The sequence below is a fragment of the Sinocyclocheilus grahami genome, unplaced genomic scaffold (genome assembly GCF_001515645.1).
Source record: "Sinocyclocheilus grahami isolate Dianchi unplaced genomic scaffold, SAMN03320097.WGS_v1.1 scaffold356.1, whole genome shotgun sequence".
Lineage (NCBI taxonomy): Eukaryota > Metazoa > Chordata > Actinopteri > Cypriniformes > Cyprinidae > Sinocyclocheilus > Sinocyclocheilus grahami.
The window spans coordinates 1,232,761-1,246,436 of NW_015505535.1; the positions used below are offsets into that span (position 1 = coordinate 1,232,761).

At 37.3% G+C, this 13,676-nt stretch overlaps 1 protein-coding gene across 1 annotated transcript in view; it reads right to left on the minus strand.

Annotated features, from left to right (window-relative positions):
- Nucleotides 1-13,676, minus strand: part of LOC107548827 (mediator of RNA polymerase II transcription subunit 13-like) — a 98,422-nt gene that overhangs the window by 78,576 nt on the left and 6,170 nt on the right. Inside the window, exon 2 of the mRNA XM_016229649.1 lies at nt 1,403-1,637. Coding sequence (XP_016085135.1) covers nt 1,403-1,637 — 235 coding nt within the window. The remainder of the gene's footprint in view (nt 1-1,402; nt 1,638-13,676) is intronic.

Genomic DNA, 13,676 nt, shown 5'->3' on the forward strand with positions numbered 1-13,676 from the left:
ACAAGAAAGAATAAAAGTACACACAAACAAGATGTTTATTTGGTATTTAACAGGCTAAACTGGGTTTTGACTATTGAAAACAACTGTAACTATCTGAAATTAACAGCAGTAACTGCGCAGTAAGTAGGCTACATTCAATACAAACATAGGTAGGCCTACTGACAAAAGCATTTAGCTTTTGTTTTTAAATTGGGTTGAAACTATAAACTGGCCTTAAATGAAAACATTAACTGTAACCATGTAATTTTAAAGGCAACAACTGCATAGTTCCACAATCCAAACACATTCAACACTCCAAACAAAGATGTTACTTAATCAGCATTCAGCATTTGTTTTCGTTTCTAAATTTGGTGTAAAGAAAAAAAGATCTTTACCAGTGAAACTAAATAAAACCAAAGTAGGCTATATAAATAAATTATTCCAAAATGTTAACTACGGCAGGTGCTTTTTAAATCACATTAAGTCAATGTAATTTTAAGGTAAAATAAAAAATATTAATCCTATAGCCTACAGAACTGACGTTTACTTCTGGCTTTTCAAAAGTGCATGCGAGTTCTTCTTTACAAAAAGAAGCATTTCAGCTTTGTCACAAGTTAGTCTGTTTCGTTTCTCATCCAACACGTGAGAAGCTGAGCTGAACAAACGTTCACTGTCTACGCTTGTGCAGGGCGCGGACAGGTAGTTACACTCGCGCAACTTCAGCGAGTGCAGGAAAGCGGCTCTTATTTGTGCGCCAGTACACCAACGGCTGGTCGCTTCTTGGTATCTGTGCCTCAGACAGGTAGCTCTGCATTTCCATCGTGCATCGCCAACAGTGAGCTTGCTCTGCGTGGTATTTTTTCTGCTGGTGCCTCGGTGCACGCTTCCGGAAAAATCGGACGAAAAAAATACAAAAAACCGTCCGGTTCCGATTTATGGCCGGTCAACCGGTGCATCCCTACTTTTGTTAGCCTATCCAGTTGAACCCACTAGATGCGGCGCTGCTACGTTGTTCATTCAATATATTGCGGAAAACAAGAGCATCAGTGTGGCGAAGATGTTGTTTATGGCTAAACTGAAACCAAGCTGTTCACACAGAACGCATATTTATCACATTTACTAGCGGGGCATCTATCAGCGTTGCACTAGCGTCTCGCAAAAGATAGCAGCATGTTTAAGCCTTTTAACTTCGAATATAATTCGAATTTTGATCATATTTAAGTGGAAAATTCGAATTTAGTTTTTCAGTCATTTTGACAGCCCTAGTGTGCCATGATAGCATATCGCCCCATCTTTTTTATGTGTATATCGACTTGATACAAAAGCACCAGTACTTTTCACATTGACAATGCTCAAAGATGCTATCTAGGTGGGCAGCTCACTAGGTTTTGGAACAAACTCAGAGTTGCGCTCAAAAGCTTACCTGTCAGTTCGTGGTGGATGAGCTCAGAGAAGTTGGGATCATCGCCCCACCAAAAGAGCCAGAGCTCCCGACGTCCCTGCCTCTGGCTCCGCCTCCACACGCTCAGCACATCCGCCTTCAGACAACGGCTGAAGCTGCAGAGGATGGGGTCCTCCTCAGTGACCGGGAACAGGATGGGCGCCGAGGTCGGACCTTGCCACACGTACCTCTTCCATTTTATCCCTGTCAAATCAGCCTGTGAGAAAGAGAGATTGCATTAGATTGTCAGTAAGGCAGTTCGCTCACCAACTGCGAAAAGACATATTCGGCAGCACCTAAAAGTGTTAGTGCTGATCTATTATCTGGTTTTAAGACCAAAGATAAACGGCACAGATGTGATGGAACAGACCCTGGAACAGCAGCACTCGAGCTATGAAATACTTAATGGACCCCAGCCCAGGAGTTAATCCTGCCTTAATGATCCGCTGTAAGATCAGTCATACTCAGACCGAAACAGACAGGAGAGATCAGAAAAACAATGAGTGAAGCATAGGAACGAAAGACTTGAAATAAACGCAAAAAACAAGGAAAATGGGAATATAAAAAATACTGAAGGGAATAAAAATAACCACTTTAGGAGCGCAAATGAACAAATAAAACAATGTGATGTGATGCACATCCGTAATTGACTTGGCAGGACAGTTCATGCAGACCTCAGCTTTCATAAACTGGACGGCTGCATTTATAAAGAGATCAGGACAAAAACAACCATTAATTGTTATAATCTATAAACCCTGACTAATGGCAAGCTTAAAAACTGTGTTTTTCTCATATGCACTGCCAGTTAAAACCAGAGATGGAAAAAGACAGTCGTTTACAGTCATGTTCACAATAATGTTCATTTGTTGCAAAGTGAAACTTGTTGCAGCTGTTGAAAAATATTTCCATCTGACTTAGGAGTGCAGATCAAACACCTGCAAAATATGCAAAGAGAACATCAGCAGAGGATGCACAGAAAAAAAAACTACAGCAGCAAAAGCTGTTATACACTTGTTAGTGAAACTAAAAATGGGAAAAATCTAGCGGTCGAAGCTTAGACCGTTGACAGCTGACGAGGGGGGAAAAAGTCAGAATAGCCTTGAAGGCATAAAGACAAAATTGGCAGAAAAGTAAGAGGAAAGTAAACGGCCTCATGAAGTACCCAACTTTTCCAGCACAACATTCTTGTTTTCCAAAAAGAGATTTTTTTTTGATGGCATTCAATATGGTCTAAAATTAGAAACAACCACAATATGCAAAAACATCAACGGAAAGAGTGTGTGTTTTAAGGGCAGAAGTCATGTTCGGCTTAAAGAATCTGGCTCCTTTGACTTTTTACTTAAACTTGAGTGTTTTGTTGGGTCATGGCCTTCCACATAACTTCCTCCTTCGTCACAACATCTCTCCTTCCTCTCCCTTTTACACAAAAGTTTTACAAATCTTCAGAGCGCTGCCAGGAATGACAGCAGATGCTTCTCATGAGAATCAAAGCAAACAGCTGAGCTACAGGTGAAGTGACACCAACAACCTCCTTGAGATGCACTCCATCTCATGGCCCGAAACTATTGGATGCTTTCTCTGTTGCTCTCACTCCCGAGAGATGCTTATCAATAGCATCTGTCTCGCATTGCTTCAGCCACTCAAAAAAAGTCAATCAGCGCTCGAAGACCAATAGCCCCTGGAGACCGTTCAATGACAGGAAAATAGCTTAACATGCACTCAAGATAAAAACTGTGACTGTTTTCAATCCATTTAACTGAAAGATTTCATCTTCAAAAGATTTTCACAAGCAAAACGACTAGGAATGCACCGGTAGGATTTTTTTTGGCTGATACCGATACCGATTTTAAAGGGGTCATATGATGCGATTAAAATTTTTTCTTTCTCTTTGGAGTGTTACAAGCTCTTGGTGCATAAAGATCTGTAAAGTTGCAAAGACTAAAGTCTCAAATCCAAAGAGATATTCTTTATAAAAGTTAAGAGTCAGCCACACCTACCTAAAACGGCTCATTCTAACACGCCCCCACATACCTACGTCACTATCTGGGAAGATTTGCATAACGCCGCCCAAATGTTCATGCAAAGGAAGGCGCTGTGTGCGTCGTTGTGAAAGCAAAACTACTTTGTTTGGAGTTCCAAAAGAGGACGATATCGCTTCATCATGCCTGGAGCTGATCCGTGCTCGTCGCTGAGAAAATACTTAAACTTTGCGCTGTGGATCACTGGATCGGCTTTCACCGTGGACGAAGCGGAGTCCAGCCCGGGGTCGTCACATGTGGTTGCCGCAGGCATCACAATATGGTAAGGGACGTATCATTTCCGTCACACGCTTGAGGAATTCGGCCAATCACAACGCACTGGATAGCTGGCCAATCACAGCACACCTCGCTTTTTCAGACCGATGAGCTTTGTAAAAATCAACGCGTTTCAGAAAGGCGGGGCATAGAGGAGAAACAATAACGTACAGTATGTGGAAAATAATGTGTTTTTTACCTAAAAAAAACACGTTTACCATAAACACGTTTCATTACACCAAATACACAAAATAATGTTCTTTTTAGCAACATCATATGACCCCTTTAACAAACAACTATTGGCCGATTCCAATACTGATCAATTGCATAAAAGCAGGCCTTAAAAACGAGAAGAAAAAAAAAGATTGGTTCACTTGGAGCAGAAACGGTATCCTCTGTGAAACCGGTTTGAGTAGAAAACATACCGGTTAATAATGTTGTTTTTTTAAACTTTTTCTTTGCCAATAATAATAATAATAACAACAACAACAATAATAAAAGTACAGTGTTTAATTTACTCAAAAAGAAAAAAAAAATCATGAAGAGAGTCTTGATCTCGCTTAGTAATAGCCAATACAGCAACATCTTTTCTAAATTTACCAAAGACTAAATGTATCAAACAAAAGAAAAAACTGTAAACGCATTAAAAACATGAAAGTATTTTTTTTTTCAAGATATTTAAAAATGTTTCAGCATGAATAAAAAAATGCTACTCCTAAGCGTTTTTGAGAGGGGAAAAACTGCCTAAATTAGTAGGTTGCACGTTTTATTATTACATTCAGAAATAATGTAGGCTAAAATACCGGTAAATTAAAACAATTACAAACACAATTAGGCTATTTTAGTTCCCTTCTCTCCACAACAAATCCTCTATAGTTGTGTTAAATATAAGCGTCAAGCCAAAACTAATTAATTTAAAAATGAAACTGAAGCCTACCTCTCTCTCATTCTGCATGAATCCAAATGTTTTCATATTCGCGAAGTATCTGGATGCTAACCTATTATTAAACTATAGGCTTTGTTCTTCACTCGCATTATCGATGCTATAGGCTATATTAGCAGTGAGGTGCGCTGGTCACACTGAATAGCACAGACTGTACTACGGACTATTTAAATTGAGCAGTGTAACTTTTTAGGTTTCTTTAACCATTTTATTTTGATAATGAACAGGCTGCGATGTCAAATTAGCAAAAATTTGTTGTATGTGCGTGTGAGGCACCGACGCGATCACTGCATTGTTTTCCCAACAGTTACATGGTTACAGTTGTTGGTTGGTCATACAGATAGAAGCAAAACATAATTCAAAACTGTAAAGCTTTTGCAAAATAAAGAAAACTGCTTTCTTTTGTTTTGTTAATCTGTTAATGATTTAAGTTAAATATATTTTGTCTATAGGCCTATATATTCCTTTTTATGTAGCCAATATAGTTTTATTCTGTTTTCTCCATTCACAGAAACGCTGCAGGTGCGTGATGTGATCTTGTGTGAATCAGTGTTCCAGTGTTCTATCAAACTAAAAGCTGCATATTTTCACTTAAATGCAGGCCTAATGCTTGGCGGTTCGTGACATATCCTCGGATCCTCGGATACGCCGGTGCATTGCCATTGCGAGTTACCTGTGATGAATTTACAACTGAGCGCGGGCATTACACTCGTTGAATCCATCAGAGTCCCGTTTGCATAGGCCTTACTATGCCATTTGACAAACTATATTTGTAAAGATTTTATTTTGGCAAGTATTTAATTATTTTGCCCAGAGGAAAAATGGTGGATTATGCAAAAGACAAGCAACTCATTGTCTCCATGCAGTTAATTAATAAACCATCGGTATCGGCCCTTTTCATGCTATTTCCTACAGTATCTCACAGAAGTGAGTACACCCCTCACATTTTTGTAAATATTTTATTATATCTTTTCATGTGACAACACTGAAGAAATGACACTTTCCTACAATGTAAAGTACAGAGTGTACAGCTTGTATAACAGTGTAAATTTGCGGTCCCCTAAAAATAATTCAACACACAGCCATTAATGTCTAAACCGCTTGCCACAAAAGTGAGTACACCCCTAAGTGAAAATGTCTAAATTGGGTCCAAAGTGTCAATATTTTGTGCCCACCATTATTTTCTTGGGCATGGAGTTCACCAGAGCTTCACAGGTTGCCACTGGAGTCCTCTTCATGAAGAGAGTCTTGATCTCGCTTAGTAATAGCCAATACAGCAACATCTTTTCTAAATTTACCAAAGACTAAATGTATCAAACAAAAGAAAAAACTGTAAACGCATTAAAAACATGAAAGTATTTTTTTTTCAAGATATTTAAAAATGTTTCAGCATGAATAAAAAAATGCTACTCCTAAGCGTTTTTGAGAGGGGAAAAACTGCCTAAATTAGTAGGTTGCACGTTTTATTATTACATTCAGAAATAATGTAGGCTAAAATACCGGTAAATTAAAACAATTACAAACACAATTAGGCTATTTTAGTTCCCTTCTCTCCACAACAAATCCTCTATAGTTGTGTTAAATATAAGCGTCAAGCCAAAACTAATTAATTTAAAAATGAAACTGAAGCCTACCTCTCTCTCATTCTGCATGAATCCAAATGTTTTCATATTCGCGAAGTATCTGGATGCTAACCTATTATTAAACTATAGGCTTTGTTCTTCACTCGCATTATCGATGCTATAGGCTATATTAGCAGTGAGGTGCGCTGGTCACACTGAATAGCACAGACTGTACTACGGACTATTTAAATTGAGCAGTGTAACTTTTTAGGTTTCTTTAACCATTTTATTTTGATAATGAACAGGCTGCGATGTCAAATTAGCAAAAATTTGTTGTATGTGCGTGTGAGGCACCGACGCGATCACTGCATTGTTTTCCCAACAGTTACATGGTTACAGTTGTTGGTTGGTCATACAGATAGAAGCAAAACATAATTCAAAACTGTAAAGCTTTTGCAAAATAAAGAAAACTGCTTTCTTTTGTTTTGTTAATCTGTTAATGATTTAAGTTAAATATATTTTGTCTATAGGCCTATATATTCCTTTTTATGTAGCCAATATAGTTTTATTCTGTTTTCTCCATTCACAGAAACGCTGCAGGTGCGTGATGTGATCTTGTGTGAATCAGTGTTCTACACTGGTCTCAAACTAAAAGCTGCATATTTTCACTTAAATGCAGGCCTAATGCTTGGCGGTTCGTGACATATCCTCGGATAAACTCTAACGCCGGTGCATTGCCATTGCGAGTTACCTGTGATGAATTTACAACTGAGCGCGGGCATTACACTCGTTGAATCCATCAGAGTCCCGTTTGCATAGGCCTTACTATGCCATTTGACAAACTATATTTGTAAAGATTTTATTTTGGCAAGTATTTAATTATTTTGCCCAGAGGAAAAATGGTGGATTATGCAAAAGACAAGCAACTCATTGTCTCCATGCAGTTAATTAATAAACCATCGGTATCGGCCCTTTTCATGCTATTTCCTACAGTATCTCACAGAAGTGAGTACACCCCTCACATTTTTGTAAATATTTTATTATATCTTTTCATGTGACAACACTGAAGAAATGACACTTTCCTACAATGTAAAGTACAGAGTGTACAGCTTGTATAACAGTGTAAATTTGCGGTCCCCTAAAAATAATTCAACACACAGCCATTAATGTCTAAACCGCTTGCCACAAAAGTGAGTACACCCCTAAGTGAAAATGTCTAAATTGGGTCCAAAGTGTCAATATTTTGTGCCCACCATTATTTTCTTGGGCATGGAGTTCACCAGAGCTTCACAGGTTGCCACTGGAGTCCTCTTCCACTCCTCCATGACGACATCACAGAGCTGGTGGATGTTAGAGACCTTGCGGTCCTCCACCTTCCGTTTGAGGATGCCCATGCTTGCCCAATCCATCACCTTTACGTCAGCTTCTTCAGCAAGGCAGTGCTCGTCTTGGAAGTGTGTTTGGGGTCGTTATCATGTTGGAATACTGCCCTGCGGCACACTCACTACTACTTTACATTGTAGCAAAGTGTCATTTCTTCAGTGTTGTCACATGAAAAGATATAATAAAATATTTACAAAAATGTGAGGGGTGTACTCACTTCTGTGAGATACTGTAAATGCCGATGGCTTTAAAATAATAAAAAATCGGCCGATAAATATCGGCGGCCGATACATCGGTGCATCCCTAAAAACAACCTCACTAACCTGACTAGTATAACAAAACATGAAATTTCAATCTCAGGAAGCCACAATTTATCTGCAACTTATAGTATGAAAATGTGCATCCGACAACATTACAGCTCACCTCTAGCATTTTTTAATCGCTATGCTAGACATAAATAGAGTGAATAAACAAACATTTAATAAAATCTTGTTGGCTAAAAAGATGTTGGCTGATGCTTATTAAAATTCCATGCTCAATTTCAAAATCATATTTACTCCACCTGCTTGGCTAGTATTATGCACTAAAACTTAAAAATGAGCGTGTGTTATGAGGCAGCAAATGTGTGTGCTGAGGTGAGAGTTTCCCATGAGCTGAGCCTTACAGTGGTGTGCTAAATTTACACCAAGCAAAACAAAACAGGGTCAAACACTTTAAGAGCTTACATGTACAAAGAAATATGCAGATGGACTGTTCTGTATGCTCATATAGTGAGGCTTTTATTATCTGAACATTTCACACACCCCACAAAAAATAAAAGTAATTGACATTGGGGGAAACAAATGTGAGGAGGAAAAAAGTTGGCACACCTGTAACTAAATAACAAAAAAAATGTAAAGCTGCAAGCAGAGATGAAAGGGCCCTCGCACCCGGACTCACCGCCACCCGAACGCTTTAGGAAAACAGCGAACGGTGGGCAATATGCATTTAAAGTGGTACATATAGGAGGAATATGTCACTCATTTATATGTGCCAAACTTCCTGCTGCCAGCTGGTGGCACTATGACTATAACGGAATATTGGCATCAATGTTCGAAATTGCGACCATTTTGGTCGCATATGCTCCCGAAATTTAATCTGTGCGACCTCAAAATATATTTGGGAGCATTTGTGCAAGTGCATATAATTGTTGTCGTGCGACCTGTTTTAAGTTCTCTAAAAACGTTCAGAGTATGTGCCTTCTGAGTGTTGATACGGTGACCTGTCTGCCGTTCTATGAAACGTTAGGCTACATAACCAATTAAACTTATTAGCGGTCAATCACTCAGTCACTGCTTTCCGCTGTCAGGTGACAGGGAGCTAACTACCGCGGGGAATGTAAAGGGCTGAACAAGAGAGAAAATAAAAGAAACACTGACAGATTTATTTTGTGAACCACCCAAAGTTACAAATAATGGTGCTGGTGATAGCGATCATGTGGTGAATGTTGATCCACCAGCCGAATAGAAGGCGTACAGTTTTCGGAGAGAGTGGTTGAAAGACTTCTAGTGGCTCCACTTGCAGGTAACAGCAGTCGCCACCGAATCTACACATTTCGTAATTGTTATTTATGATGTGCGGTTTGACATTATCGAGTATACTGCAAAGTCAAATCCAAACAAAACACACCTACAGAGAGTGCACACATGACGTGAAGTCTATTAGGTTAGATTAGTGCGCGCGCGCATTTAGAGTGCGTTCTTTAACGGCATGATTCAGTCTATTCAAATGCATCACAAAATTCAAGATATGGGGCCTTTACATAATTTCATATCGTTCAGGGGTACGCAAAATGTCCTGCAGAGTTTAGCTCCAACCCTGAAAAAAGGCGGCACTCCGACGTTGCCTATCCCTAATATAATATCAATATCACAAGAAGAGTGCCGTTTCCTCCAAAAATCAGCCTGATTACAAATGTGATATTGATTTTTATAACTGTTCAATAAAAAAAAGAAGTTAATATTAAGAGACTTACGTTTTAGACACTATATTTCCTCTTTTTGCTCTATTTCGCCAAAAAAAATAATTCCAAGCACAGTCACAGCGCTGTTTTGCGTCTCTGAGCAACATGAGGGTGTTTCGTTCCAGAACGAATCATTCGTTAAATGATTCGGTTCAATCGCAATGACTCACTTATTAACAGTGACTTGCTGACACCTGCTGGCGGTTTTAATTTCTCATTTAAAGTTTCAAATATTTCAAATATCAGTATTCAACGTTTTATGTTTACAATATTAAAATATTATTTATGCATGTGTAACTGCAGGCTAAATGCATTCATGTCCTGCATTAATCAGTGTGTAAATGCATCTAAATGCCATTTCAGATGCAGCTTCTGTGTTTCCTCTGCATTGCAAAGATTAATTTTGTTGATTGATACTTTCATTTGCTTGATAACAGTCCAAATGTCTTATTATAATTGACTGATTAAACATAAGAATTTGACTCAAATGATAATGCACACTTTTAGAAAAAATGGCTTTAAGGTAAAAATGACGATAAAAGGTAAAAATCTATTTAAACTTATTGGAAAAGATTCATTTCTGTCACTGCTGTGAACTGACCACCACACAGAATATGAATATTAAAATTTTTATGAGTCAGCTGTCCACTGTAGTCCTTAAGATATCAGCACAGTAACACTCAGTCAAATTATTGTTATCGATCAAATCCCAGAAAATATCGAGATATAATTTGTCAATATCGCACACCCCTAGCTGCCAGTCTTTCGGTGCAACTCGCAGAGCTGAACGTAAAATTTTACACCACATACACCATCCTAACCCTCGGCAAAGAAGAGTTTAACTTTAGGTTATTTACAAAAGAAATCTGTCAGTGTTCTTTTCGTTTTCTCTCTTCTTCAGCCCTTTCTTTTTCTCGCGGTAGTTAAGAATATAAGGATAAAATCTGTTAATATATCATTTGTAGTTGTGGTGCTCCTAACTTTTTGAAGTTGGGAGCACCAGTGCTACCAAGTAAAAAAAGTTAATTTCGAGCCCTGGGCATGTAGATGTCTTCAGTCCAGGACTTTCATCAAACGTGAAGTTTGGTGCAGATTGAACATTGCGTTTTTAAGTTAGTGTAAAGCATGACATATCCTTTTGCCAACAGGTAGCGCTATGAATATATCTGAATACTGGCCTTTAGATGTCTTCAGGCCAGGACTTGTATCAAACAAGATAGTTACGTCAGATTGGCCATTTAATGCTTTAGTTATTGTAAAAAATATGACATTTCCTGTTGTCAACAGGTGGCACGGTAAATTATAACTGCATATTGACATGTAGATGTGTTCAGGCCAGGCAGACTCTAAGCCCTTTGACGAAAACTCAAGATCTTCACAATTTAGCATCACAAAGGCCTTATGATAACACTCAGCAAATTTGAAGATGATCCAATTAAAACTGTAGGAGGAGTTTGTTAAAGTACGAGGCCTGAAAATGGCAAAAACTGCACAAAAAGCATACAGGAAATTCAAAATAACAGACTTCTTATTGGGTTTCGGATTTTGTACCAAGAGACTTTTTTGTAGGTATTGGTGTGTTACATGTGTCTACCGAGTTTCGTTCGTGTACGTGAAACGTAGCTCGAGGCACACGCTGTTGAAATTTTATAGGTGGCGCTATCGAGCCATTTTGCCACACCTAATTCTGAAACCCATATCAGTCGTAAATTTTCACCACCTCTGACGCACGCATGTGCAAAGTTTTGTGAGTTTTTGAGCATGTTTAGGCCCTCAGGAAGAAGAAACGGAGCAATTCCAATAGGGTCCTCACACCATTGGTGCTCGGGCCCTAATAATTAGGGCTGGGCGATATAGCCAAAAAATTATCACAATATATATATATTTTTTTTTTCATAGTTTAAAGGTAGATTTTTGCTACAATGTAAAAGTTGTAAAAACCAGACGATTAATTGTGGTTTTAAACTATTCTTTATGGTCAGAACATGCAAACACTTGGTTTTTGAATTCTTTACACTTTTCCAGTCATTTTTCCTTAAAATAAGCATCTAAAAAGAAAATTATTTCTTAGTTCTGCATGTTCTAATGAGTAATATTGTTTCAAATCAAGAAACAGGTTTGTGTTGCCTGATAATATTAATAATATAACATACTACTAATACTACACAATAATATTATCTTAGAAATACACATTTGATAGTAGCTTGAGTTAGGATGCAGATGTAGACTCATGTTCATTATCAGAACCAGTTATATCTGTAAAAACTGTAGCAAGAAATTGAATTATTCTGACTGTTTGAGGTGTTTTTTTTAACCATTGGTCTTCCATAGTAGCATACATTTAGATCATGATAATCACAGTTAAAACCACAAATATAGCACCTCAATACCATGGTAAAAATATAATATGGCTTCTAGGTATCTGTATGAAAAACAGTAGTTTAAATACATTTAGTATAAACGCATTAACGCCATTAATCACAAAACAATACTGTAATTATATTCCATTACTCCTCCTTCAATACATTTAACACATGTCTACTAGGGATGCACCGAAATTAAAATTCTTGGCCGAAGCCGAACAAAATGAAACACTGGGCCGAAGGTCGAATACATGTTTGCGAGTTTCTTTTCCCCATGTATTTTGCCAATTTTTTTCACTATTGCATAAATTAAATAGCCAAAATGTGCTTTTTACTGTTTTGTCTTGAATTGTAAAAAAATCTATTACAAAAAAATAAAAAAAATATTTAACACTGAACATTTTTTAACATTCTAGCAGACATTATACCAACAAAGCACAACTTAACTTAAAATTAAAAAGTTAGTAAAATAATATTTATTGGCCATCAGACCCCTTTCTTGAATCAGGCATGTATTTTTTACTGTACAAATAAAAGCAGCCTTGCTGAGAAGAGTAGAAACTTCTTTTAAAACATTAGAAAATATTACAGATCCCAATTTGAACACTATGTGTGAATGTTATAGTAAATGTATTAACAGATGTTGTAATTATTATCATTATTATTGTCTTTTTTTTTTTTTGCAGGACAAAAGTAAAATTATAATACTAACATTTATGAATGTTCATGGAGTTCTTGCTTTTTCTCAACTTCTATTTTGGCGGAAAGACCTCAATGCTTCTTTTTATTGACAACAGCAGATTTATAAATTTACGAATATGTCGCACGTATTGCATTGTCACATGCCTTGTAAAAATTAATAATAATAATGTGACTGAACAACTGACGAGTAATTTTCCTTGTGCTTTGGACTTTGAACCCTGGTTAACAAGCAGATCCGCCACGAGTTTGTGCAGCGCTGTCAGAATAGGCTACATGCAATTCGCGTGTATTAGAAAACATGACGTTCTGCAGTTTATTTACTAATTGTTTAAGGCCATTTCGCGATTTCAATCATCATACAGTAACCAGCAACAATCAGCCCTTCCTCTTCTCATCGAAGACATGCGATGCAGTACTAAACGTTCTGTCGCTGCTTGTAATGATTTTTGTGTCTTTCTCGAACAGTTTAAATGCTTCCACACTGCTGATATGTTTGTTGCATTGCGCCTCACTCTATGCTAGGCATGGGCCGGTATGAGATTTTGACGGTATGATAACCTTAAGCAAAAATATCACGGTATTGTCGTTACAGCTCTAAAATTCTTTTTAAATGATTGGATAAAATTTTTTTATTTTTTTTTCCACTGAACACAATATATTTTGTTTTTGAGCAACATACAGAATATTAGGAACAGTAGAATTTGTTTATATTTTCTTTGATTTGTTTCCTAAAAAGAAGAAAAATAAAGACTGACATCTTTATTTAACCTAAATCTGTAATTACAGTTATTTAATTTTAGTTATATAATTCATATACATATCATTTATTTATATAATTTCATAAACAATTTGATTTAATAATAACCCAATTTGAAACAAAAACAATGTTCTGACTAGCTTTGTGAAATTATACTACATGCTAGGGCTGTGCAATTAATCGAAATCGAATCGAAATCGCGATTTGAGACGTTGCGATTTCCTAATCGTATGCAATTTAAGCTTCGAAA